Source organism: Tinamus guttatus, unplaced genomic scaffold, assembly GCF_059628265.1.
Source record: "Tinamus guttatus ecotype Peru unplaced genomic scaffold, ASM5962826v1 Tinamus_guttatus_pri_ptg000025l, whole genome shotgun sequence".
Taxonomy (NCBI): Eukaryota; Metazoa; Chordata; class Aves; order Tinamiformes; family Tinamidae; genus Tinamus; species Tinamus guttatus.
Genome location: NW_028288559.1, coordinates 770,361 through 798,360, shown reverse-complemented (window position 1 = coordinate 798,360; position 28,000 = coordinate 770,361). Strand labels below are relative to the sequence as shown.

Below are 28,000 nucleotides of genomic sequence, written 5' to 3'. Positions count from 1 at the left end.
GTCCCGGCGTGCACCGCGCGGCCGCCTCGCGGGAGGCGGGAGAGGGAGCGGGGCGCCGGCCCTGGCGCCGCCATCGCCGCTCGCCGCGCTAGGACCGCAGCGGCGCCCGTGGAGGTGCCCGCGCCGGGGCAAGATGCCGCGCGCAGCGGAGGGCGCCACGCGCAGGGGAAGCCGCCCCTTAGCCCGCGGAGAAGCGGTGCTCACAGGGCGCGTTGCGCACGGGCAGGGGCAGGGAGCGCTTCGCAGCGCCTTCCCGCCGCCGCTCGTCAGGCAGCGCGGCGGGCGCCGCGGGGCAGGCAGGCGGGGTCCTGCCGGGGCCAGGGCCGGGGCTGGGGCGGCCGGGCCGGGGCGCCGCGGCGGCGACGATGATGCCGGGGGAGACGCCGCTGCCCGCGGGGACCGCCGCGGCCTGCGCCAACTGCGGCCTCCTGCAGCAGGTAGCGGCGGCCGGGGCCGCGGGGGGCGGCGGGGCGCGGGCGTGGCGGCGCGGGGGGCGCTTCGAAATAGCGAGTCATGAGGGGGCAACGTCGCTCGGGCACAGCCCTGGCAGGCAAGCCCGGGTGTAGGGGCTTTCTGCGGGAGCCCGCGCTCCTTACGTGCATGTGATTATGAACGCGTTCTTAGCGGAGATTTGCTCTCGCTGAAAGAGCGAGTTAGCAGAAAGAGGCAGCTTGTTGCGCCGTGTAGAGCACGAGCAGCTAGCAGCTCCCTGGGGTTCAGCGGGTGTTTACAGCGTGCGCCGCCGTTTCTGGGGTGTTTACGGCGAAGGCTGCTGTTTCTGGGTGGAACCGCTTTACCGACTCGAGACTTTTCCTTACAGAATTTAAATGAATATGTAGCTGCATTAATTGCGCTGAAGCAAAAAATGATTGATGGAGAGTAAGTACAATTGCACAAGTGTAACTTTTTTATTGCTGTTAAGTCTTTTTTTTTTAAAAAAAGAAATATAGCAAATGTGATTCTGTGGAAAGTAGATGTTCACTAATGCAAAAAAAAATCCTTCTCAAAGTTGTATAACTCCTTCAGGAATAATATCTAAATCTAGCCTGTCAGGCTGATTTGTTCATGCTCTGCAATGCCTTTGTGTAAGGGTAGTAAGAACAGGGCTGTTTGTGTAGCTGTGTGACTTGCTTATGTATGTAGCAGAGTAAGTTCTTTGAAGAGACTTGTTTTTATTTTTCGCGAACAATGTAGTATGAAAACCAGAACTTGACCATAGCCATATACAAACCTTTTAAAGAAAATGTAATTGCAGCAGTAACACGTAAAAATGCTGTTGGCATTAAATATGAGAACATGTGAAGATGAGGCTGAGTGGTGATCAGAACGATGGTGTTTTAATGCTTTGAATAGTTTGATTTCTCTCCTGTCATAGCTTGCCCTTTCTTTTCTCAGTCGCTGTCAGTATCTGGATGTGTGGAGAAATGTTTGTGTGTGTAGCTTCATGCTGTGGTCAGATGTCCCTGCAGCCTCTCCCAGCTGGAAGGGTTTGGTTCTCATGTACTCTTTCCCAGATACATGTTAGTCGGGTTTTTGCTAGTCTAAATTGCAGTCCTGAAGCTCAGTTTCCAGGAAGGATATGGAAGAACCCTCACTGACTGGGTGAGACCCTTTTTCTCAAAGCTCCTTTCTTGGCATGCTTGGGTTCCTTCTGATGCTTTCAAACTCTGTGCCCTCTTATCCCTGCCCTGCGGGAATTGCCTCTTCAGTAGATACTTGTAGCTCAGACCCTGTCCTTTTTGCACAAGTCAGCTCTGGCAAAAGAAAGTCACACACCTCTCTCTGCACTGCAGTAACTGTCATGGGCCTTCTCTCCCACGTCCTTTCTCTCTCTGTTACTCTAAAACTCATAATTTGAGCAAAGGAGGCCAGCTTCCCTGGTGTTGTGCTGTCTTGCTATACACCCTGCATAAGAATAAATGCTACATTCTTCTTATGACCGCTAGGAGAATAGTATTTAATAGCTTTCTCACGCTGGGGTGTGTGTGTGTGTTTCTGTTTTGCTTGTGTGTTTTTAAATCCTTTTCTTCAGCTAATGTGAATTCTTTCCTAGTAAAACATTCTGTTAGTTCAGAAACTTGGGTGTAATGTGATGATATGTATGTGTGTGTGCGTGTATAGATAGATATCTATGTACTTTACCTATTAGCTTGTGTAAAAATGCTGCAAATAGTTAAATTCATTACAAATTTGTGTAATTGCCATATATATATGTATTTTATATATGAGACTATATATCATATATATGATCATATGATCTGTGTGATCTATATATCATATATAGAGATTTTTGTATATGTGTGTTTGTTTTTAAAAAGGTCTGTTATGAGGCTAGAGAATTTTATTGAAGCAAAATGCTTATATTGACTTTCATCAACAATTGTAGAGTAGTCTTATGCCTGCTACTGTAAAGCATAAGGAAAGTTGTTATAAGGCATAATTGTTCAAATCATCCGAGAAGAATTGTATATCTGACTTTTATGAATAATGTCTTTTTTTTCTTTCTTGCAGTCGTTTGCTGACAGAGTATCAACAGAAATGCAATGATATCCTTTTATATATGAAATTTGGATATACTAATTCTATAAGAGGTCTTGAGCTTTAGACTTAAGAGAAGATATTTCTCTGTAGTAATGAATAGAGTTTACAAAGGTTTCATAGAAAACAGGGCTTTGGAATTAAGTTTAATGCACTTAAGAGCTGACTGCCTAACATGAATTAATATGGACTATTTTAAAGCTGTGTTGTTGAGAATGATTCACATTTTGTTTTGTATTGGAAGAAGCTCTAGTGTTATTTTAGTTATTTTAGTGCCTCTGCTTATTCATTTCAAACATATTGAAATGTTTCTCTAAAATATGTTGTCTGTTGGAGGGAGTTGATGATTTTGTATTTCTTTGCAAGCAAAGATTGGATTTAAATACACCTAAGGAAAATACAGTAAATATACAGTAAGTTTCTACCTTAATAAGAGATTACAGCTTCAGTTTGCTGAAAGGTAAGGAAGAATACAATTAAAACTAAGCTGTTTACCTAAATGTACTATATTCTCTGTGTCTTAGGCAGTTTTAAGAGCCTGTCACTGTAATAGCAGCTGCTCTGGGTCTATGTTAAACTTTTGCTCTGATACTTTTCCTCAACCATTCTAGGCCATAATTTGCAAAGTTATTCTTTGTTGAGGAGAGAGATGTGGCAGGGCACAGAGACAGACTGTGCAACCTTTTTGGGCACAGCTGGGCTAATATCTTTTCCTGGACTTTGTTGCTTAAGGATATAAGGTGACCAAGTGGAGCTGAAGAGCTCATCTTTTGGTGCCCTTCACATATAGAAGTATTTGGGGCAGCCCTGTTTTTCTGATGCATTTTGACTTGAGAGTTTGTGGCAGGACTCCTTACACTCTACCTGATTTTACAGGAAGAGGCAGCATAGCATCATTACAGACTGTATTCTGCTTGCAGTTAGACTCTTGTTTCACAGCACTGCTCATGTGGATGCATTCCTGGCATCTCGATGTTGGATGTTGGGAGGCAGTACTGTGTGACACGTGCAGCCTGCCTGCACCTGACTTGGTGCTCTGTTTAATGTTTAGGCCTTAGTAAGCCCTGTAAACACTGAGTTTAGGCTTTAAAACACCCATGGTGCTGTGTTGTTTTGTTTTTAATGTCGCTTTCCATTTCAGAGAAATCTCTGCTCTTCGTTGCCAAGTAGAGCAGATGCTGCAAAAAATCCTGCCTCTGGAAAAGTGTCAGGAAGAGTTGGGTTCTTTGAAAGCAGAGCTGGAAGAGAAAAAGGTGTGTTCCGAAGTTTTAACTAACTTTTCACTTTTTCTGTTGAAGGAACTGTGTGTGTTTAATTCTCATCTTAATGGTCCTGGTTGTTATTTTCAGCTCTTTAGAACAGGCAGCTCTTGTTTTGAGTCATCGTAATTAAAGGGAAGTGAAACCTATATAGGGGAAAAGTTCAGCCCTTTGTAGTTTCTGTGAGTTGTGATCAGATTTTATTTTTTTATATTTCTGTGATTTATGCAGTAAGGAAAATTGTATTTTCAAATGCCTTTAGGTTTCCGTTCCAACCTTATTAGGTTAAATAAGATCTGTCCAGAGTAGTGTTTTGCTTCTGAAAAGTTTTTGACACTTAAAATGCCCCCAAATACAGGTATTTAGTAGATACTGACTATTACTTATTCAAAAGAATAAAAATGAACAAACCTCTCAGTCTTTCTTTCTTTCTTTCTTTCTTTTTTTAATCTCCCTATAAGATTGGAAATTAACATTTGTCCTATCACTCTGCCTAATTTCTCTTATATGTTAGTACTGTTCTTTAATCTTTCGAACAGCTTTTCCTCAGCAAGCATTTGTAGTGGAGGTCCTGATGGTACCTCTTTAGGAATAGCAGGATACTGTGTATAGTGCTCTTGACTTCATCTTTGGGTTCCTATCCAAGTAACTGATAAAGGCACAGACTCCAGAATTGTTGCTGCTGTTGTCAAAACTTGTGCCTTTAAAGAACAAATATAATCTGATGTTTCAACTCACTTGTTTTCCTAGAAGATGTATCTTTTTGGCTCTCCAGTTGTTGCTGTTACAGTGGGTAAACTCTTTGCGATCTTTTTCCTATCTTCCGTAAGGACATATTTTAACTACGCTTTCTTTCCTTGTAGAGTTCTCTCAAGATCTATCAAGAGAGTCAACTGGAATATGTTAAAATTAAAGAAGAAATAGTAAAAAGTGATGCAGTGTGAGTGATTACTTTGTTACCTTTTTCCTTTTTGGGGCTTACCTTACCGAATGTGTTCCTGTACCTTGCTAGTTGTGCTTTCCATTTTACTGAAACTTTTATGCTTGTGAGGTCTTTAGAGCATAGAGTTGATGCGAGAATTGTCTTGCCACAAGCTTTCTGAAAAGGCTGGATTAATTGGTATCCTGTCTTGAGGCAGCTGTTGCAGAGTGTTCAGTGAAGGGTTTTAAGAACAGGATGTGATTGGAGAAGAAGCTGTGGTTTCTTTGTGTGCTGATTTAAGCTGTTCTTAGTCTTGGCTTTTTGCTACTGCTCTTTGCTGTTTATAAGTGCAGCGCTCCTGTGATTTGGTCTGCAGATAATCTGCAAGGAAATATGACAAGTTGGTTGCCTGTTATTACTTTTCTTAAGGAAGAAACAAAACCCTTCCCTCCCTCCCTTCAACTTCCCACTCAAGTGGGCTTGATTGTCCAAACGGTTGTTGAGTGTCTGAGCATAGGGAGAGAGAGATTTGAATCTGCTCAGGTTTTGAAGGCTTTTCTTTTTTTTTTTTTTTTGTATGACATAACTTTCTAATAACAATGATGTATTAATATCATATTTTTGAACAGGAGAAAGAAACTGGAAGCAAAAGTAAAGAAACTAGAAGGTAATTTTCTATCCTGTGTTGACGGTGTTGTCCATCTTGGTTCTTTTGTTATCTACAGAGATAATTGTGAGAGGTAGAAAGTTGTCTAGGTTTTACTTGAGAACCCTGAGGCAAGCCACTACCATGTACTGTGCAAAATGTCTGAATTGTTTCAGCCCTTCTACAAAATCATGTCAGTCGAGTGTGTTAGACTTATTGTGTGAATCGGGTTGGAAGGGACCTCACCAGGTCGTCTAGTCTGATCATCCCCTACAAGCAGGGCCAGCTCTGAGACCAGGCCATGTCACTTGGCGCTCTGTGCAATTGGGGCTTGGTTCTCTGTTTTTATTTTGGTTTCAAATTCATCTATCTAATGCAGGTGGCTGTGGTGTTTTTTTTATTATTATTATCTGGAGAGCTACATAAAACAATATGAGCTTTGATTCAAAGCCCCTCTGGGGCACGTGGAAAACAATCCACTTCCCTCTTACTTCTTAGCCCCTTTCAGTCTTGTTCTACTGTACTATATGCAACAGTATATGCTACTGAACTATATATGCTACAGTGTGACTCGCTCTTCTTTCTGATGTATAAGAAAGAAAAGTAGTAGATGTACTATAGTCACTTAGAACACTAGCTACGCAATGCAAGAGAACATACATGGATGATTTATGCATAAAGCATGAAGTCTAATTGAGCTAAAAATATAACTTCAACAGATTGGTTTTTCACACTCCTTGCTCTTTTTTTTTCTGGTAATTTGATTTGCAAACTGATGACCCTTATTATTTAAATTAGTAGTCCCCTCTGTTTAGTTTCTAACTTGAACTTTGGTTCTCTTTCTTGAAGAGGCTGCAACAAAGCATACCCAAGACTTCAGACAGCTGAAAACTGAAAAGAAGGGGCTTGAGAAGGAGCTAAAGAAGGCACAAGTAAGACTGCTCTGTTTGTGGATGAAGTTTCTCTCAGTATCTCTGGGAAAAAAAAAAAGGAGATTATGCAAATAAAACAGATACTGAAATAGTGAAGTTATGTTTTTGAGGATGTTGAGTGAACAAATCTAAAATTTAGAAGATACTTGATTGGCTAACAATGAGGCATGCCATTTGAAATGTAGATTTAAATCTCAGGCAGTTTAAGTAAGCACAGATGTTTTACAAATCTCTTTTCATGAAAGCTTAACACTATTTAATTTTAACAGGGAAAACTTGATGGTGCTGTTAAGGAGAAGTGCAAAAAGCGTAAGTGTTTCACTTTGGTTATCTTCAGGTTGCACTGTAGTGTCCAGTTCGATCACCTTTTCTTTTTCTCCTCCCCTCCTCTCTTTTCAGTTGTTAAACATGCAGAGACCCAGAGTTCTGGTGAAGATATTACAACAGATATAGACAAAGGTATGATTTCTAGAAAACCTTCCTCTCTGTGATATAAACCATTATGAATTTGTCAGTTGCCTGGAAATTAGTTTATTATATGTTGCTTGAAACTGTTTTTGGAGTGCTGAGAGTTGCATATGTGGAACTGGAGGATGATGACAGAATTTCTCTAAGAGCAGATGTAGCTGATGCAAATTTGTTGTCCTGGTTAAGGAACATAGCCACTAATGTATTAAAGGACTCTTCTCAGTTTTCTCAGTGCTCTCAGTAAGGAGGATGCCTGAGTCATTAAGATGCCTGTGGTCTGCCTCAGGCATGTGAAAGGCAAATTGATTTGCAGTTATAAAACGGAATGTAACCACTGAGGAAAGTATAAACCGTGCCATTGTCTTCAGCTTTGACGCTCCCTGAGATCATAAGGAAACGTGGAAAGCAAAGGACACAAGATAGACTTTGCAACAGTTAATATTCTTTTGTGAGGCTTTTTGTCTGAGTAGGGTGGAAATCCTCTTCATCCTGCTGAATTTTCTACTGCCAACTCGAAATGTCCACTGCAAATTCCCTGAGTGCAATTGCATATTCAAACAAACTCCTTAACTTAAACTGAGGATGGGTAGAGGCCAAAATTCAATCCACTGCGTGTATTTTTTTCTTTTTTGCACTCTTTTAAAAGTACTAGAAGTGCTTTTGAATATTATTCTTCCAGTTAGATAAAAAATTTGAAAGCAGATTTCAGACAAAATAAAATCTTTTCTACTTCATGCTTTGCAATATTTATATATGAATTTTGTTACCCCAAATCCATCTTCTCTGAAGAAGAGACATTGTCACTGCTTGCGTGTCTTGGTACATTTTTGCTGCCTTTAGATTGTACTAAAAATGAATCTGTTTTCGTCTTTTAATCTTTTGGTTTGGATGAAATGGGAAAATTAAGATCTGAGCTGTAATCTGAGAATATTTAATAGCCATCATGCAGAAACAGGCTTGTCGTCTTCTTATGTGCAGTTATTTTTTATTTTTATTATATATCTTCTCATAAGATACATCGGTTTGTCCTGGGCTTACAGAATTGCCGCAAATTCTCAGTTGCTAATTGTTTGAGCTGATGATTGTTGATCTTGAGTCCTGCCTTATGGGATTGAGGTCCCTGTGATGTGGTTGGGTTTTTGGTCTCTATCCGTCACATTCTGCTCCAGGAATGAGGGGGTGTCGCATCCCTCAGCGACGATGCTGTTAGAAATCCAGGCAATACCTACTAATGCTGTAGCTTGATCCTCAGCTCAGATACATTTGTGTCCTGTTAATTATTGATAAGACTGAAATAAATTACTGCTCTGTGGGCGTAGAGAAGGCAAGTGTTATAAATACTGTCTTCATAAAACACTCCCTCCTCCGTTTACCTTGGCATCAGCTGAGTTCTCATGGAAGCTGCTTAATTATATTAATATTCTCTTCAAATCCACTTTTGCATGATGGTTATGCTGATGGCTGCTGCAACTTTTTTTTACCATCGTCATTATATAAGGAAAAACTAAAGCATTCTGAAGCTCTTGCTTCAGTTTGCTGTGTAGATATGTCCAGTACAGATCTATTTCCTTTATATCATCTAATATCTCTTCCTCTCAGGCTAAAAGGGCTACTTAATTCTGTCATGAATGTTATCCACTCTTTGTTGCAGAATAAGAACAAAACTATAAATATTTAGCTCTCTAAGCAATTGAGGCTTTCCTCACTTTATAAAAATATCTCTTTTTATAGAAAAAATAAAACTGTTACTGAAAGAACTCTGGATATGCATTGACGGTGCCACAGGAAAAAGAGAGAATCAGGAAAATGATTACATCTTGGGTGAGATGGCATGCAAAATGTTTGAGTTTTCTTGATGCTTATTCAGTTTTTCCAATCAAAAATAAATATTGCTAACTTCTTTCCTCAGCCTCTGGTCAGCATAAGGCACGGCCTGAGAAAAGAAGACACCTTGTTACACAAGGTAGGTTCCAGTGAATGTAATTAATGCAAGTACATCAATTTATCCTTACTGAATATATCATCAGATTGGGTACTGTTAGCATAACACAGTAACACAAGAAGAGTAAGAACTGTGATGCTGCATGAGTATTTCTGTAGCTGTTTCTCCAGTGTGTGTACTAACCCATTATTTTTATTTTCTATATTGCTGTGGTTTTCTGTAGTTTAGTCAGCCCAGATACTGCCTGAGAGAAGAACCCTATTGAGAGCTTTGAAGATGAGCTATGCCCTCTCCTTGCCCTGTTAAGTCTGAACATCTGCTACCAGTCTAGACCCCAATGAATCCAGTGACAGATTAAATTATAGTGAAGTCCACTTTATAGGTGCCAAAATACAAGGATAGATCTGTCAGCCTGGTTATCACCCTTGCATCTGTCAGCCTCTGATTGGCAGATCTGCAGCTCCAGAACTAAGCTAGGCAGTTGTCCCCTTAGATTCCAAATGTGATTCCTTACCAAGGGTCAGACATTGCAGAGGTTGCCGTCCTGGTTCTTGTCGTGTGGGTGACTTCAGGAGTGTCATATTCCAGTGACATCCTCTTCCCCCGGCAAGTGGAGCGTTAGATTTAGGGCCTGAGCTGCCTGTTTTTCCCCATTCGCTTCTGACAGAGTTTGTAGTGGTTTCACAGGTGGAAGTCTGTTTTAGTCGGTCCCTGCCTTACTTCTGTTGGGATGGCTGGGTATTGGAGAGGTAGATGATGCTTTCAGTTGCTTTTTTTTTTTTCTTCCCCATCCTTTCTTCTCTTTAAGTGCAGGACAGCCATTGTGTTGCTTTGCCTCATGAAAGGGGCCATTACCTTGGCGAGTAGGATTCATAAGATCAAAATGCTAACGATGTTAATGAGTTAGGAGTTTGCCTCAAGTTCCCGTCCAAGACGGTGACAGTTTCACGTTTGGGTGCAAATCAGCAGTCAACTCTAGTGAAAGAGTTCAGTAAAGTAGTGTGTGATCCTAAAACTTCTAAGGTGTTGTTGTAATTAAAGGAGCTTTTCAGAGCTTTCTTATCTGTGGAGAAAAAAGGTGGGCTTTTTTGTTTGAATAGTCCCTATTCCTAGTGCAACAGTTGAGCTGCTGCATGAAGTGACTGACGTGAATTTTGGAAATGGAGTTTTGATGAGTTTTCCTACCTGAACCTTCAGCATAACAGAACGTTATTATAAGGTTACTGGGAAACAGATCTCTGAGAGGCCATTTTCATGTCTTGAACTAAATATTTTTGAATCTATTTTCTTATAGATGGGCTGTTTTGGAGTGTCTTTGCAAGCTGTAGCAGAGGATAAACTGCCACAGCAATAGGAGTGATGAAGGATGCTTTCCCTGTTCCCATGTGTCATTTCTGCCAGTTTAACAAATTGGTTTGGAAGATAAAATATATTTATGTGCTGTGTTGTTTTTTAATATATAATGGTACATGGACATGCAAAAAACAAGTTTGATAACTTCTTCAGATAGTGGCTGAAACTTTGTCCAGTGTTACTTCTGTGCACTATAAATAGGAGCAGACTCAAAAAAAAGTCTTACAAAAATTGCAAGTACTCCACAGTAGGTGCTAGTTCCATGTGGCACGCTGGACTTCTACGAATTGTCAGTTTCTATGGGGGTAGCTGGTAGGGGGTTTACTGGAAGTTTTTTTTTTTTCTCCTGTTCCAAAATCACATAATTCAATTTCAGAATCCCACACAACATTTGGACATACTTTCTTGATACTGTAATAGCTCTATAAAACAGATTTAGTTGTCATTGCTTGGGAGGGGTTATCAGCTTCTCAATGTCTTTCCTCTACAAGTGGTTCAAACACCCATCTTCTCTGCTTAAAAAAGCGAAGCAACAGAAAAAAAACACTTGTAGGAAGCTTTCTTTCAGTTCTGTTCTCCTAACAAACGTAAATACACAGAGAATCTTGTACAAATAAGCTGAAGAGTGAAATTTAAAGAATGAACACTTTAAAAGCTTGTACGTATGAAATCATAAAACCAGGTGTATTCTTGTGTGTAAGGCTGGATGTGATCAACCTGCATGTTTTGATTTAAAGGTAAAAGCGCAGCTGCTGGCTCGAAGTGTCAGGTTGTTCTAAGCTGGGAGTCAAAGGGTGAGAGGGGAATGTCCCTGCATGCTTATCCTGCTTCAGTGAGTGCCAGGTGCTAGGCTAAAGCTGGAGACACATCACCGAGCTGTGAGGACCTCTGGTCTGACCCAGTGTGGCTCTTCCTGGCTGGAAGAGTTGCAAAGAGTGGTCTTGGTGGTGCATCACGGGGCGGTTCTTTGTGCAGTCATATATCTTCTGCATCGAGAAAGAAATACTTGTGAATAATAACATCTGATGTCTCTAGGGAAAATATATCTCAAAGAGACTTTAAGTGCTGGTTATGGTCTATGGGACCACTTCTTGAAAAAGTGGTAAGGCGGAGGAAAACATATTAATTTCTTCACAATATTTTTGTTTCCTAGAAACTGTACGAACTCGCCCCAAGATGAGGACACCTGACAAAGTGCTGCCTTGGCATTCTGTGCTAGACAGTGCTGAGAAACAGAAATCTGTAGCTGCCACGCAGCTTCAAGTCGGTACAGAGCCCCTTGGAGATGACCATCTTGAAAATGGGACTACTGCAGAAGGTCTGCAAGGTTGTACTAATGATAGTGCTTTTTGTGAGGACAAAACTATAGATGTTATAGTACAGACAGAAGGGGCACACAGCAGTTCAGACTTTTCTGAACAGGAGCAAAAAAGCCCATGTGGAAACGTGATGGATATTTTAAGTTGGGCCAGGCCTCTCCCTGCTCTGCTTTCTCCAGTGCAGCTTTCACCACTAGCTACAGAGGTGAGTTTCAGGATATGCGTGAATTGGCAGTAACTTGGTCAAGTACTGTAAAACTTAACAATTTGGGATGCTGCTCTTTTCGTTTCCTCTCATTGCTGGGGGAGGGTGGTTGAGCATCTGTTACTTCTGTGCACTGGATGGGGTTTTGTGTCTCTGTGTTTAGATATACATATATACCTTTTTCTGATCTCTGTAGTATACTGCTTGTTTCTGAAGTATATTTAAAACAAAGTTGATAATGTCTCAATTGCTGTTATAACTTCTTTTCCCAGTGCTACAGACTTACAATCCTGATTTGGGGGTGATGGGGTAAGCCTAGCTCTTGTAACAGACTTTCAAATCATGAAACTTGAGGGAGAACTATTTCAAGTGTTTTGGTTTGTTTGTAATTTTAGAATGCAAGTTAGTAGGCAAAGAAGTGTGAAACGTTTCTGTTCACAAATGTGCTTCCCACTTACTGTGAAAAGTAATGGTGAAGAGGAATTTATTTCCAGTCATCAGCCTTTGTATTGCTAAGTCACTGTGCATCAGGGCTGCCATTGTATTTGTTGAGAGAAATACAGGCCTTGGACTTGATAAGGGGCTTGAAGAAAATTAATTTCTTTGTATTTTTAATTGAAGGATGTGTTGTTTGGAGAGGTCACGGATTCCAGCGATGAAGAGGTTGATTGCGGTGTCTCTGCAGTGGAGGGTGTTTTAGAAGAAGGCAGAGCTCAGCCTTGGCATTGTAACGTACTCGGCCTGAGTGAAGAGCATGCTCTTGATGCAGGAGTTTTGGGTAACCTGAGAAGCAGTGAAAAGACTGTTCATGCTGGTCCAGAGATGCTAAGTAAGGAGGAGGGAGATGCTTCAACGGAGCAACGTGAGGCGACTATTTCAATTATGAGCATGGAATCTAGCAAAGAGCTCTTGGAGAAGAACTCTGAGAATGTGAAAACTGAGAAGATAGAACTACCAGACATAACAGCACATAATCTGGAAGCCATTCAAGAAGAGAGAGGAGATATTGAGGACATGCCCACTGAATGTGGAACCTTTTCAACTGTTCATATGTTAGGCGGTTTCCCACCTCAGAATTGGATGGAAGAATGTGATGAGGTAGAGCAAAAAGAGGAGAATGTAATCTTAATTGGAGCTGTTGATTACGAGGGTAAGTGTGAAAACGCTGGTGAACCATCTCCTGCTTTCATTAACTCATCATCAGAGAGAGAAACTACTGGGGCTGTGTCTGTTCCCCAAAATATTCCCTTGCCTCCTGAGCAAAGCGTCTTTTTGCTTCAAAGTGACAATTCTGAGGAGAAATCTATTGTTTTGGCAGAGAATGAAGTAGTTGAAAATGGAGTCAAAGATGTAACCAAAGTAAATAATAAGGCAAGTGATACAGAAGAAAACATAGAACAAATGGTAATTGGAGAGGAAGTAACAGCTGCAGCACAGGTAGAAGGATCCTGTGCAGAGACAAATAAGGAGGCGAGGCTCTCTGAAAACATGCAGTCTGACTGCAGTAATTCTGAATTCTGTGAAGCAGAGCCTGCTGAGGACCTCATGCTGCAGCGTCACGGAGAGAGCGTGGAGACTGAGGGAGACACTGGAGCTCCTGAGGTCTCTGCTCGCTCGCAGAGCTCTGAAATGAGACAAGATGGGGAAGAGATACTGAAGAAACAATGTGTGCCTAAAGAAAAATACCAAGGGGAGGAAGACCGCAGAGCGGAGACCTGTAACGTTTCCAGACATCACTTGCTTGTATTGGCTACTGAAGAAATCAGAAACTCACTGTATGTAGATGACAAAGGGAGAAATGCAGGTGTGGACAGGATTTCTTCCTGCTCACCTGTTCCAAAAGATGATGAAGAGCTCAAGATGCAAGAGGTGAATGCTCCCAAGCCTGAGACTATTGAACTAGCCTTGAGCTTGAACAAAGATGATGTTCCAGAAATAGCTGAATCATCAGAATTACTTCATAGAGCAGAAAAAGGGGTATTGCCAGATGTAAAGGAGGGGGATTCTTTAAAAGTTAAACTACACGAGGAAGAAAAAGACAATAATTTATTGCAAAAGGAGTCAGACTTGAAAAGCACACTGGCCTTGCAAAAGACAGCATGCGTTACTGACGCAGAAGATGAGGAATCTAAGTGCGTCTCTCCTGTGTTTGATTTTACAGAAGGAAATGGTGAAATGAAACAAGGTGAAAACATGTGCGGTGCATTAGACTGTGCATTTTCCAAAACTCAGAACATAGAGATTGAATCTCAAGAGACTGAATTCAAAGTTAAACCAAAAGATTTTGGAGGGGAAAGCAGTGAGCCGTTGAAAATGGAAGAAGTGGATTCCATCCAACCTGTCTTAGCAGAAGGCAAACTGACTTCTCGGGCACAGTTTGAAAAATGTTCAAATCACCTCTCAGTAACTGAAAGTTTTAAATACAGTGGAATAGAAGGGGAACTAAATAAGCAAAGCAAGGAAGTGGTGACTGAGAACTGTCCCAGTTCACTTAACTGTGAAGACGGTATTGTGAAGAAGATTTCAGAGATCATGTGCCAGGCTACATCAGAAAAACATTTTAATGGTGGATTGGCTTCCTCTACTCAAGAGGTTTTGGAGACAGTGTGCGTAAATACTGAGGAAATGGATCCTCCCATTCAAATGAAAATTGGCTTGGAGTCTCCAGTGCCTACTGATCCAAATTTCAGTCTTCAGGAAGTTGGCAGGTTTGAAACTAATTTCACAGAAAATACCACTGACGCCCATATATGGGAAAATGGGAGAGATAAAAAGGATGTGATATGTAATGTGTTTAACTGCTCTCTGGTAAGCATGGGAGAGAGCTCTGAGATCCTACCTGCTGAAAAAGAGAGTTCATGCAAAGAACTGGACTGCCCTGAGAGGGAATACATGCCTGAAAATGAAGTGGAAATTCCAGGTGAGAAGGAACAGCCGGTGGATAAAGAACCTCATCTGTCAGCAGAACCACGTATCCTGGATGCAAACTCCTCTGATAATTTCTGTTTCCAAAAGCTTTGTGAAGAATTAGGATGCAGGACCTCTGTGTGGGAAGCTGGTACAGATCCGTCTAGAACTGATGAACAAACAGCTGGAGGAAAAAGTAAAGAATTGGACAGTGTTGAGAAACCTGAGCGAAGTGACAGTAAAAAGTCTGAAAATGCTTTTGAAATCCTAGAACAGAGCAGTGAATCTGAAGAGAAAGTCTGTCCTGTACAAAAAGACAGGTTTGTGGAAGCGTCTGACTGTGTTCCAATGTTCAGAGAGGACTTGAGAGTTTCCAGGATGACTGTGGTGGAGGCTGTGGAAACTGGTGCAATCGCTGACACTGGTTGCCACCAAGTATGTGAACTTCATTCCACAGGGCCCCCGGATACGATGGAGACACCCAGTGCAGATACTATAACAGATAGGGATGCACACTGTGAAGCTAACTCCTCTTCAAGTACTGTAAACAAGTTGTCAGGTTTGGTCGGGGAAGATTGTCCTGAAGACTTACCTCCTGTGGAAAGAGGACTTTTATTAGAGACCTCTGAAGATACCCAGGGTGCCTGGGAATGTAGGGGTGATTCTCATGGTGCTGAGGGAGTCCATAGCAAGGGGGAAAGTCTGATAAAAGCTGGAGCTTCAGGGGAAAGCTTTGCAATGCCAGGTCCTCCAAAAGATAGGTTACCATTAATGACATCCTCAGAAACATATGGACTTGCTGTAAAAAACAGTGAATCGGATACAGGAACATTAGCACTTAGCAATTTCTTAGAAGGCAGTGATTCTGGAAAACATCAGTTGGATGTGGAGCAAAGTCAATTACGTAGTGTTGATATAGGGGTATCGATGCTTGAAGAATATAATCATAGTCAAACTCCAACTATCTGCAGTTTGAGAGACACCAACACTAATGCTGTGCAAGGTGGCTTTCAGCCTTCTCGTTGTAGTTGTACCTCTTGTGCTCAGAAAGACTTTCTGAATAGTGATGGGAAAAACTGCTCTGCCAAACCTTCTCCAAACCCAGCCCCATCCGAAGCAGTGTGCAACTCTCAGACACTCAGCCAGCCTTCCGAGTTGGAAAAAGAAACTCCTGAAAAGCCATGTATGTTGGAGTTAGGTTCCTGTGTGGATGTTTCTCTCAAAAAGAACAATACATTGAAGAGCAAAGTGCAGGAACCATCTGAAGTGTTGACTGCGTCAGCTGAGACAGCCGTCCAGGTGACGCATGGCAGGCTGTCCAAGAGGCTGGCTCGAGGTAAGGGAAGGAAAAACACCCTCAAAGCCAAGGCGACTCAGCCGGTTCTTGCAAATGCTGATACGTCTGTGCCCACAAAATGTTCATCTGAGACTATAAATAAAATTAGGCAGGAAATGGGTCCTCCTCTGCCACCTTTGCTGCTGCCTTTGCTTGCTACTCCTCCAAGAGCTGCGTGTTCTGCATCCCCAGTAATGACTTCATCTGATCGATGCTCCTTGCTTTCTCCTCTTGACGACCTGATATCCCCACTGCGTGAAACTCCAGTTCCTCCTCTCATGTCTCCATTGACAGATACTCCGACAGTCAAGTCCGCCCTTTTGTTTTCCCCTCCATCTCCCTCGGAAATGCCAGTAGGTAGAAGAATTCTCTCTTCTCCTTTGAAATTCTGTACTTCCATTCCAAAGCATGCGCTTCCTGTTCCAGGAAGATTCCCTCTGTGTGCAGCTGAGGGTGCTGCTCCAGTTGTTGCTCAGGAGAACTCTGTGAGAATCCTGGACACTATGTATCCGGAGCTGTCTGCAAGGGCAAGAACACTAAACATTTTGAAAGGCAATATTCAGCTCAACCGAAGCGCCCTTCCAGATGGCCACAATTTGCCGGGGCCTGTGACCCAGATAGGTGGGTTCAAAGCAATTGCATCTACATCAACTGCTTTTGTTAAAACTGGCAGCAATTTGAAAGCTGACAGTAGCAAAGAACAACCCAAAGACACTCAAGACCAGCAGCTGTTTTCCAGCGCGCTGAATCGTGCTGGGAAAAGGACACTAATGCCAATGCCAAGAAGTGCAAAGAGGCTGAGGTTGGACAGCGAATCGCCAAAGCTGGAACCCAGTGACACTGCTGCTGTCAGAACGGCTGAAAATAAAATGCCTGAAGAGCAGGGGCCTTTGCATGTCAAGAGCTGTGAAATCAGTGAGTCCAGCTCCACTGCACAAGCATCTTCATCAGCAAAGAAGGTTATTGATGCTGATTGCCAAATAGTTACTGTAGCACTGAAGAAAATTGCTGAATCCTGTTTCGACTTGTTACCTGTTATTCGAAGTCACGTGTACGTAGGCAATATCTCAAAGATTCCAGTAATGACAGATGAAGAGAAAGAAGTTGTCTACGAATTTGGTGTCACAAACAAGGTATGTAGCATTCTGGCTTTGAATAATGACTCCTGTGTGGATGAAAGGAGTGTTAGTGTGCAGGGGTTAAACCCTCAATGGGGCAGCCTGTTGTGCTGAAATGTATTCTCAAAGGGTTATGGAGTATATTCTGAACTTGTGTAACTCTAACAAATATAGAACTTAATAGGAAATGAAGTCATGGTTCAGTGGGGTCCAAGATGCGAAACTGCACGTGTAAACAGGTTTGCTTCCCCGATATTTGCATAAGGCATTTTTTAACTCTACATCCTTATTTGTAGCTAGTGGAGTTAACTGTAGAATGAGTTTTCAAAGTATGAAATTTGATCCATCCTTTTTTTTTTCAATTAAGAATATAAACTGCATCATACATACATGCATTTATATATGTATATTATAGTGGCATACCGTTTTGTTCCATGTTCACCTTAATTATCATGGTACACAGAGCTATTCAAACAAATGTTATTCAAGAAATCTTTTATTACTTTGTTTCTCAGAACTTGTTTTGCATCAGAGTTGAAAATGCTTGCCTTGGTAGCCCTATCATTCTCAAAGGTGACTGGAAGTCTGCAGCAGGGTAATCTACCAGCTGACCCACGACAGCATTTTGCCTCTTTTCAGTTCAATTTCAGTGTTTTCAGCGCTCAGAAAAATGCTGCTCTCAGCTTGGCTCCCCCAAGCCTTTAGCTTTTGCCTTGAACATCCTATAGTAAGTCCTGCATAATCCCAAATTATTGCTCCCCTGCTCATCCCATAGCAAGCCCTGCAGGCAGTCACCTTATCCCAGCCAGTCTTTAAAGAGGTCTGGGTAGCTCTGCTGCTCACTGACCTGGCGTGCCCCACATGCAGTGGCTGCCTGTCCCTCTGTGGCAGCCCCAGGAGCAACCAAGTCAGGGGGCTTCGTTTGCTTAGGTTTGGTTATTAGGGTTTCTCTGCCTGCCATCCTTCTTTTGTTTATTATTATTTTTTAATTTTATTTATGAAAGTGAAATTTTAGTCATATTCTTTAGCAGTCTCCATTTAAAGAATAGCATTCCCATTCTGCATCTGCTTAAGGTAAGTTTGCTATAGGAAGTCAGTTCTTGCTTTGGTTATAATTTTTTCTTTTACTAATTTTCTGATTTAATGAGGTGCATTTTGATACTAATAAACAGTATTTTTGCAAATACACTGGTAAGTCTTGTTTACTATATTCTCTGGTATAGTTTTGACCTCTTTTTGTACCTTGCAGCATTTAGCAGAGTCACTGCTGAACACCGTTCTCAGTAAACTCAAGACTCATAAGACCACTTCAAATCACAATTTCACTCAGGCTCTCTGTAGAATTTATGTAGGAATTTGTCGGCAGCTGGGAGACCTGGAAAGAGCCCGCCTGTTCTGCTATAGCTTGCTCAAAGAAGGTATAGTATGTCTTGGTCATGTTGCTGTGGTGTTGCAAAATGATTCTACTTGTGGAGGGCTTTTTACTTTTGTAAAAAGCTCATTTTTCTCTTTGATTTAGGAAGCTCTTTGCTTTTTTTTTTTTTTTGTGTGTGTGTGTGTGTGTTTGTGTGTTTGTTTTTGTTTGTTTTGTTTTCCCCCTCTCCTAAAATAGTGCCCTGAATTCAGGGAATTCTTCGCTGCCTGTTTATTGGTGTCTTTTCTAATTGTTATTAAGTAAGCATGCACTGATTCATAAAGCAAGTGTAATAAAGCTCGGCTTAAAGCAGTACCAGGGGTCAGGCACTTGGTTTGGTGCTTGGTTTGATGTATTTCTGTATGCTGTCCAGTTCTAATGTGACTTCTAAAAAAATTTTAACAATTGTGCTTAACTGAAAAGGGCATTTAGTTTGCTGATCTTATGGGTTCTTTTTCTTTTCTTTTTTTCCCCCCCTCATTCTTAGCTGTGGTTACATCTTTTTTTCTTGCATATTGCAATGCACTTCTTAATTCCTTGCTGTCTATACACTCAGCTTCTATTTTAATATTAGTTTGCCTAGAAGATCTCCTTTCCAGTGTTCAGAAGGATCTATGAGCTTTCCCTGAATGGCCTGGTATTTTATCCTTTCCTAATTTTGTAGCTCTGGATACAGCCTTTTGTAGCACAAAGTACTCTATGCACCTTTCATTGCAGCTCTTCCTTGTAGCAGTTATGCCCATGCAACCCTTTACTGAGGAGCAAAGCATATGTTTGTTCCTTCAGTGCAAATATATAAACTATATAGAAACCACAGTTGATGCGCTGTGAAACACAGGGTTTTTGAGGGATAGGAGAAGCAGTAGGTGCCTAGGAGGAAAGAACTGGACTTTCATGACTTCTGGCTTGCACTGAATGTGATTGTACTGATACTTGCTCTGAATTCATTCTGTAAGGTTCCTTCAGTTGTATCAGCAGCAGACCTTCTGTTTGTAGAAGTAGGAGTTTTGACATTTGCCCTTCATATAAATTAGCTTACATATATTTTTTTCTGGCAGGATTTGGGAAAATAGCTGAGCAAGGTCAAATTTCATGAATACATTGCATGGAAGTTCTTTGGAGGGAAAAAAAAAAAGGTTTTAAATATGTAAATTCCATAAATGTATGTGTGTGAGATATTAGCATGAAGTGTCTGTATTGAGGAGCTGATGTTTGTGTTACACATGTCAAGACTTTTTTTCTTCTGGACTAGCTCTAGCTTGGTCCAGTGATCTGAGTTTTCATTTTTTTCCATGGGAGCGGAATGCATAGGCTCCTGGGTGGTCTCTTGGACTTTAATTTGCTCCTAAAATCATCCAGTTCCTGTGCTTCAAGACCACTCTGCTGGGTGAGCTGAAGTAGGGTAAGGATGAAGTGAGACTAACCTCGGAAGCCAAAGGGAATGTTCAATTGCTTGTTTGTTTGTTTTTTTTAATATTAAAAACTTGCTTTGTTCTTTCTTTTCTCTTAGACTTTCCCAACTCGGAGAAATTGATTTTATTTATCACAACTGTGTGGCCTGACATGTTTTCCTTCCAAGGTGTGATTAACAAAGCTCTGCAATTAGTTATCAGGCAGCGTGTCAAGGATGAGGTGCTGGCCTGCCTGAGCGCTTATCTGCCCTGGGAACAGGTAACTTCTGCTTTCACTGCCTGTATCAGCTTTTGTGTGTGTTGGTCCCCTTTCCAAGTCAGGCAACTGCTACTGATGAAGGGTGTGAAGATACCCAGGGAAGCTGCCATAGGGTCTGTACAGCTGCACAGCTAATGCTGCTTCAGGCTTTTTTCTGTGGTGTCTGAACCCTGTTAGAATACAGCACTCTCCTTGTTAGCCATGAGGAATGTAATCTTTCTATTAAACCCTTGAAGCAAGCATTGTTTTTAAACTTCTACTGGTGTGTTCTTGACCCAGGGCATAGATCTGTGTTCTGTCCCTGCACAAAACTAGGACTCTAATATACGCTGAACATTTTTTTTTTTTTTTAAATAAGCATTAGGCTTTTCTGTCTTCTGTAGTTCACCATGTAACCAGTAATTGCCCACATCAGTAGTTTTCAAGATAAGCCCCAGTTGTTTTACCCACGATCTTTCTCTCAGGGAGGTTGTTAATCCTTGTTTACCACAAGATGCCAGTGACCCCAGTTTCATAAGGGATTGAAGTGGTCAGTGCAAAACTGCTTTCTGAAGTGGTGGTAAAGGAAGGATGAGCAGGATGTTACAGACCTAAGGACTTCTGTGCTTTGGGTTTAAGCCTTTGAGCCCAGATCTTGCTGTATGACCTTGGGAAGCCATCAAATTTCTGTCAGCTTGAAGCAGGCCTAACATTTCCTACCTAACAGAGACGTTACAAAGAGAAGTGCAGGAAAAATTCAGAGTCACTTGTGCCAGTTGGAGAAAACTTATGTTGTGCAGATGGCAAGCCAGACATGCTTTGCTTCTGGAAACGGGAGTGTGTGAGACTTGTGCATTTGCTTGAAAACCAGTGCCCCACTTGCTTTAAAGACCCCATACGAATGCCAGGCGTGCTGGGAGGAAGTACTGAATGTCTGTGAACGTGAAGTGAACAAAAACCATCTTGGTTTATGGCTTTCCCGTTCCCTTGAGTGTGCTGCTCCCTGTCAGCCTTCATGACTGTAGCTGTCAGCATGGCCTCTAAGCGTTGTACTTGCTGGAAAAGCATTACTATTTTTCTTTTAGCTCTGAAGCCAGCTGTGCCTTTCATATAGTATCAAGGGAATTACAACCCTTGAGCCTTTTGATCTGGTGCAGGCTTATTGGGGGTGGGTTGGGAGGCATGGGTTTGCCCGTGCTTTTTTGCTGAGTCAGTTTGGGGCTGTAGCACTCGGCTCTGCTGCTCTATCCGGTGTGGGCGATGCTGCAGTTCTTGTTTAGCCAAGGACTTGTGCTCCCCGTCTGGCTGGGGCGCAGCTCGTAGACCCGGGCTGGCAGCGAGCGCGGCTCAGCGGGAGCTCCCGGAAACCCGAATTCTCCACCCTCGTGCCACCTCTGTGACGTGAAGCTCTGTGCAGTGTGGGAGCTGCTGCTCTTCGCTGGCAGCGTGTGCGTTTTGAGATGCATCATGAGAAGTTACTCTGCTCGCTAAACTGGAATTTGTGTAGAGTTAAGATTTAATTCTTGGCCTGGGCATGCCGTTTTAGTGACACGTACCTCTGCAGGGCTTGCTGATTACATGAGTTCCTGATTGTTTTACAAGTGCTTTATTATTACTTAATTTATATATTTTTTTTATTTGGAAATTAGCCACTAGTGAACAGTTAATTGTAACAAATTTCAGCTTTAGAAATCATTAAAAGAAAAAAAAAAAACAGAAATTAAGCAGGACTAGTCTCACTTTTTTTTTTTTTTTTGCACTGACAAGTGGTTCTTCTGATACTTTAGCTTAATTGAGACAAAAATGCCCAAATTAGGGAAAGAAAGAAGAGAGGGTGCATGGTGAGTCATTTTCCTGTATGATGAGCTTTTTTAGTTTGTTTCATTTTGGCCAAATCCAAAGTTGAATTAATGGTGTCAGATAAGCTGCAATAAGAAGAGCAATTGCTGTAGGCAGTCAAAGTGGAATATTTGTGTGTGTTTCAGGGTTGGTAATTTTTCTGGCATTAAGATTACTATCTGTTGAAATCCCAGAGTTCGCCGTCGGATGCTGGTGATATGGTCTCAAGCCTGCTTGCAGAAATGCAGTCGTGTCCAAAAGCAGAATTCCGGCCGAGCGAGCGTTACGGAGAGGACCTGAATGAAGTTGCGTGGCAGTTCATATTTGCTGTTGATCTCCTCTGCTCCCACCTGAAGTGGGACTGGACACATGACAACGTCATAAGGTATCGTGGCAAGCAGCAGCTTCTTCAGATGTCAAGTTTTCCTCTATTTCTTCATAACTGAGAGGCGACTGTTTTTATGTTTGCCCTGCATGTGTGTATGATCACTGAGCAACGTAGGCCTTTACAGTACTGCTCCAGTCAACTAACCCCATGAAAACCAGCTTAACAATTTCATTTTTTAAATGGCTATACATGAAGGGTTTTCAGCTGCACTAATTGTTAAGAAAGCAGAATGCTTGGTTGTCTTCTCTGAACTTAGTTCATGATTTTTCCAGTTACTGAAAAACTAAAGTGGAACTTGTGAACTACGCTGCTTGGGTGCTCAAAAATAACAGTATGGGTGGTTTTCACTAGTGTGCTATTCTATTTTCAGCTTCCATAAGCCTTTTTAATGAAGTTGCTTTACAACTAGTGTTTCCTAGTGCAACTAATTTACTAACTAATACACCTATTCGTACTATTATAATTAATGTTTTACATTTCTTATGTTTTCTTAGAATCTTATAATGTAGGTTGCTACCATACTTAGCTCAGTTTGAAAGACTTCATTTTTATATCTATATTTGAGAGCCACAATTTTGTACATAGGGATTACATTAAGGTAGTAATATCTCTAAAAATAATGTGTTTGTGAAAATATGTAACCTAATTACCTAATATGAAATAAATGTTAATAATGATAGCCAAGCTTTCTAACGATACAGATATTCCACATTTTTGTGGAATACTTTTAGATTCAATACAAACTGGCTTCAGTGAAAGGTATATAATTTTAACTAAACTCATACAGATTTGACTACCTATGCAGAGTTGTATTGATGATAAACTTAGCTCTAAGATTAAAAAAAAAAGATACTGTGTCTCAAATTCTTTTAGGTTTAAAAACAACTATCAGATCTCATCTGTAATATACAAAATGTTATTTTCCATTGATCGAAGCAGCTTGCCTAGCATCTTGACATGAAACCTCGAAGTAGTATGATTTCATAGATGTACATGAAGTCTGAAGGTTGGGAATGTTGCGGGGAAAGGGATGAATTTTTTTTTTTTTAGTTCGGGAATAATATTCTAAACAGGAATGATTCCTCTGGCAGGTCAGTTTTGATGGTTTCATTTTAAAAGCTCCTTTACATTATTCAGCTTGTGAAGGCTTGGATTGTTAAGTCTTTTCTCGAGAAGTTGAATTCAAATACAGTTGGAATTATGCAAAAAGATAGAAGAACTATTCCATGAATTGTGCACTACCCTTTTGGTCAGTATCAGTTTTTCAAATTCATTTGTCTTCCACAGCAAAGTGCTTTGGCCTTGTATGGATAAATGGATAAAAAACAGAAAAGGTCATGAAGTGGTTCAGTCCATTCCTGATACTATGATAGCATCAACACTTAGGCTAATTGGTAAGTGGTCTGAATTCTTGGTTGAATTTCTGCTTTGTAGAAATTTGTATGACCTCTGGAAGTGTCAGGGTGCCCGAGAAGTGAATTGAAATGTTTGTAATATTTGTGCCCTTTTTTCTTTCTTTTTTCCTTACTTTTTCCTTTTTTTTTTTTTTTTTTTTTTTTTTTTTTTTTGGAGAGGAAGGGCAGGTTGTCTTCCCTCGTCTCTCTCCCACTCCCCCCCCCACTTTCTTCAAAATTTTTTATGCATATACTTAGGTTTTGAGAACTGTTGTTATTAACATTTTTTTTTTTTTTAGGTCGACTGGGCCAGATAGGTTTGAAGGAAGGATATCTTTCCGCTGTGAGGAATATTAGTTCTGTGATTGGGTTGTTTGTACAGCATGCGAAAGAAGAAGGTAATGTCTGCTTGAGGGAAATCAGTGAAAAGCCTGCAGTGTGTGAAGTTCTGTCAGTGTGAGCAGAACACCCCACCTGAGGGACACCTGCCAAAGCAGCCTGCTTGTGCACGTGTATGTCAGTGCAGAACGGGTTTGAGTTTACATCCCTGGTTAATGGAGCCCTTGCTCCCTGACCAAAACGTGGGAATACAACTGGGATGCAGCCAGCCTGGCATTGTGCTGCCACACGTAAGAGCGTTTTGGGATACCTGAAAGGGTGATCCTGGCGTGGGCAGGAATTGCTAGTTTGTTGCCTGAACGGTTGCCTTGCTGCTGGCAAGAGGGTGGTTAGCAGTGGAGGGCTGCAGGCCGGTCTGAATTCCTGACTGTGGGATGAAGCAACCAGTAAGGGCAGCAGAGACCTACGTTGCTCAGTTATCCCGCATGTTAAGCACATGCTCAGTCTCATTTTGCAGTGAAACTTTCACTGATGCTGGGGAGGTCCTGAGCTGCTCTCGTGGCTTCTCTGCATTCCAGTTTCTAGTTACTGCAGGTAGGTAGTTTATATCTTGAGGTTTCTGCCTCGGACTCCTGTGTAAAGCTGACCCTTCTTGTAAAGGCTGGACTCCCTAGATCAGAGTTAGATCACTAGGTGCTCGAGTCTCTTGTTCCTTGTCAAATACTCAAAACCTATTAAGTTCAGAAAACTAGAGAGTGTTAGCAAAACTGAGATACGATGGAATTTAAGGCTTTTACCTGCAACTAGCAGGCCGTAAGCATCCTGATTCTTACTGTGTTTGTTTTTTCTCTAACTGCTGAAACAGGATTTTTATTATTATTATTATTATTTTTGTTTTAAGGCTCGAGTATCCCCAAAACATTGCTGTCTTTGCTGATTCGTGTTGCCTCTTTGCAGATGTGCCCTGGGGCGTGCAGCTGGCAGCTGTGTATTCACTGTGCGACCTGGGTGCGAGCAATCCCATGGGAATTGTTGAGGCCATCCGTGCTTGGGAAAAAACAGCTCCAAACAGCATCCCTTCTGCTGTCACAAGCAGCATAGCTGAAATCTCCTCCGTGTGCAAAACGGGCTTAAGCTAAAACCGACGGAAAGAAGCTGCTCTAAAGGGACAAGTGCCTTATTTTATTAAGCAGTGGTTGGTTACCAGTTAAAAACAATATAAGAAAGACCAGGAGGGAAATGGAGTGTAATGCAGTGTGGGTTTTTTGGCTTTTGGGCTTTTTGTTTTGGGGTTTGTTTTACTAATTGCAAGCTCAGTTGTTTTTATTTCCCCTTTGTGTTCAAGGGGTGAGAGGTTTTACAACAGCAAAGTGGTTTGCTTTTCCCAATGACTCCTCAGTGATCTGAAAGCCAAGACGACCTTTTTCCTCTCCTGAGAGATTTATGATCTGATGTCAGAAGTTTGTTGTTTGCCTGCCCTCAATCTAGAGCACTGGCTATTTGCCACAATAGAAGACTGAGCCTGGCTGGAAACCTGCTCTATTATTTTGTACTTTATTTATAAAGTCACTGTTCAGATAGCAGGACTTTACCCAGATTCTGCTCTGCTTTATGTGGGTAGTCTCATCAGTTTAATTTAAAATACTTGTTTAAGGCAAGTAGGAATTGGCTTTTTGTATAACAATCGTGTATAGAGTAACAGAGGTATTAAATCTCTGAATTTGTATATATGGTATATCCTGATAATGTGTTTCACATTTGATATTGTTCCACTTGAGGAATCTTGTGCATGTACATAGAAAGTTGGTTCAAAAAAGTTCAAATTTCTAATGATAGCTTCACTATACTCAACATTTTTGTACTTTTCATAATAAAAAATACAAACGTGTTTGTGTTCTCGCTGGTCTCTCTATAAAATAGACACAGAATCAGTTGTAGGCAGTGGAGAATGAGCGGCTCTGTGTAGCTTTCGTGCATGCAGTTTTGGGTGCAGGAGAAAATGACCTGTGAGGTTTGTCCACAGAGCTGCAGTTTGGACTGCGGGCAAGAGGCTCTGTAGACTCTGTTGCAGCTCTTCAGGATTGTCTGTTGGTGTGGGGGCAGTGGGAATGGGTTGGGGCTTGTGCTTATTCCTAAGCTGTGACCATATGAAGGCACGAGCAGTGCTAGCGCAGGTCCCCCTTCTGATGGGGCCTGGACCGAGCCAGACCCCTGAGCTGCATCAGTCCTTCCCTCACCCCTTTGCAGCGCTCTGTCTTTTGTTCCCCTCACACCAGCCGTGAGTTGGATAACCAAGTATTTAACTCAAAGTGAAACAACCAACCTACCGATTAAACTTTTTTCTCCCGCCCATTGTGTCCTTGCAGTCAGGCCCCTGCTTGCAGGCTTGTCTTCAGTTACTTCAGTATCTTGGATTCGCAGCAAGCTCCTTACAGTCTTTTGGTCATTGTAAGGCACATCTGGGCCACCTGCGTTGCCCGTTTCTTTTGCTGGGCTGCACAGTTTGAGCTGCTCCGCAGGGCCCGCAGGCTCGCCGCCCGCCTGGTGCATTTTGCCATCTCTGGGAGGTCTGTCCTGGCGCGGGCTGAGCTGCTAATCAAGGACAAAACTGTCCTCCCCTCGCTGCAGAGTTTGAGTGGGCAGGGCGCTGCCCTCCTCGAGGGAGGGGGGGCGCGTTGGTTTTGTAATTACAATTACAAATTTTGTAAAGTTTTAGTTCTGTACAAATTTGCTTTATATCTGCTTCAGGTGAATGCCTAAAACCTAATAATTATTTATGCTGTGAGCAGAATCTTATAAGAACTTATTCTATATCTTAATGCTTTCTATTTTAGACTCTTGATAGGAAGTAAAATTAATCACTTAGGCAGTAAAATCAACCCACTACTGTTTCTGAACGTTCACAAGAAGCATGAAATCCCAGCAGCTTTTGTTACCTTCATTAGCTTAGTTTATCCAAAATGAAGGATTGGAATGCCCTCTATTGACAATTTAAAACTTACAGTGAAGTCAAGTATTTTATAAATGAGAAAATGGTTACTGATTGAATTACCCTTGTGCTTTCTTTTGCTTCTCTGTAGAAGTAAGTTCCTAAGTCACACATTGGTTCCACGCTGTCTTCTGGGTCGGTCCTTCTCTTTGCAGCGTGTGTGGCTGGCACGTTCTTTCTGAGGGCTGGCAGAAGGTGCAACAGGTCTGCCTTGCTCCTCATTTTCTCAACGAATTGCAGTATTTAGTGTTCCTATCCTTTTGTGTGTTTTGATTACAAACATATATTTCTGTGCCACTTGTGATGATCATATCCCAGTATATAATTCTGATTCCTGATGGTTTTACATTGTCACAGCTTGGATCCATGTGTCTGAGGTCTCTTTGAGATTGCAGCTGAAGCATGATCTCTCCAAGGTGTGGAGTTTCATCCCAGAAAGATGAAGTCTCTGGATACAGGACACTTGAGGCCATTTTAGAGCACTCTGCCTTGTCTACGATCCTTTTGAAAACTGCTAGTTCAAGAAAGCTCAGATGAGAAGTGCTGGAAGATGTCTTCTTCCTCTCTGCCTTTTTCTCACTTCCAGTACAGTGGAGGCCTCTCTGGTTGCTCTGACGCTCTCACGCCATCCTTCTGCACAAAGAAAATCTTTGCTGACAACAGTTCCTTCCAGCCACATCAAAGGCAAAGTCCAGTGAGACAGGTTTCTGCCATCACCACTTTATAATGCAGTCCTTTTGGTTGTATCAATGTCAACTTTTTGTGGTGCTGCCTTGGGCCTAGTCACTTTTCAGCTTCATGCTAGTAGGTGTGGGGCTCTTCTGTTCCCAGTGCTGCTGAGAGGCTTGGCTTTGATGCAAAGAACTGCTGTTGATGTGTGTTCTAAGGTTTGTGCTCCTTCAGAGCCTGGCTCTACCACTGCAGTTCCCTTACTCCTTCGAAAGTTGGAGTTGCTTTGGTTTTTTTCTCTCCTTTCCCCTGAAGTAAAACTATGCAAAGATGAATCTTCACCCCTAAATTTTCATCAAGACCATGGCATTTC

At 41.8% G+C, this 28,000-nt stretch overlaps 1 protein-coding gene across 2 annotated transcripts; it reads left to right on the top strand.

Moving 5' to 3' along the window:
• The first annotated feature begins 330 nt into the window (after nucleotides 1-330).
• On the top strand, nucleotides 331-25,857 carry ICE1 (interactor of little elongation complex ELL subunit 1). Of its 2 annotated transcripts, XM_088525940.1 has the most exons (20): nucleotides 331-437; nucleotides 821-879; nucleotides 2,512-2,547; nucleotides 2,981-2,998; nucleotides 3,680-3,791; nucleotides 4,661-4,737; nucleotides 5,349-5,386; nucleotides 6,215-6,297; nucleotides 6,567-6,606; nucleotides 6,697-6,756; nucleotides 8,497-8,586; nucleotides 8,675-8,728; nucleotides 11,214-11,584; nucleotides 12,206-16,960; nucleotides 18,195-18,363; nucleotides 19,870-20,030; nucleotides 22,043-22,233; nucleotides 23,524-23,630; nucleotides 23,930-24,028; nucleotides 24,927-25,857. In XM_088525940.1, the coding sequence occupies exons 1-20, from the start codon at nucleotides 366-368 to the stop codon at nucleotides 25,106-25,108; spliced, it is 6,774 nt and encodes a 2,257-aa protein (XP_088382066.1). In that variant the 5' UTR covers nucleotides 331-365; the 3' UTR covers nucleotides 25,109-25,857. The 2 variants fall into 2 exon arrangements, with proteins under 2 accessions (XP_088382066.1, XP_088382071.1); XM_088525945.1 differs by lacking the exons at nucleotides 331-437; nucleotides 821-879; nucleotides 2,512-2,547; ... (7 more) ...; nucleotides 8,497-8,586; nucleotides 8,675-8,728 and having other exon boundaries at nucleotides 11,220-11,378.
• Nucleotides 25,858-28,000: the final 2,143 nt, after the last annotated feature.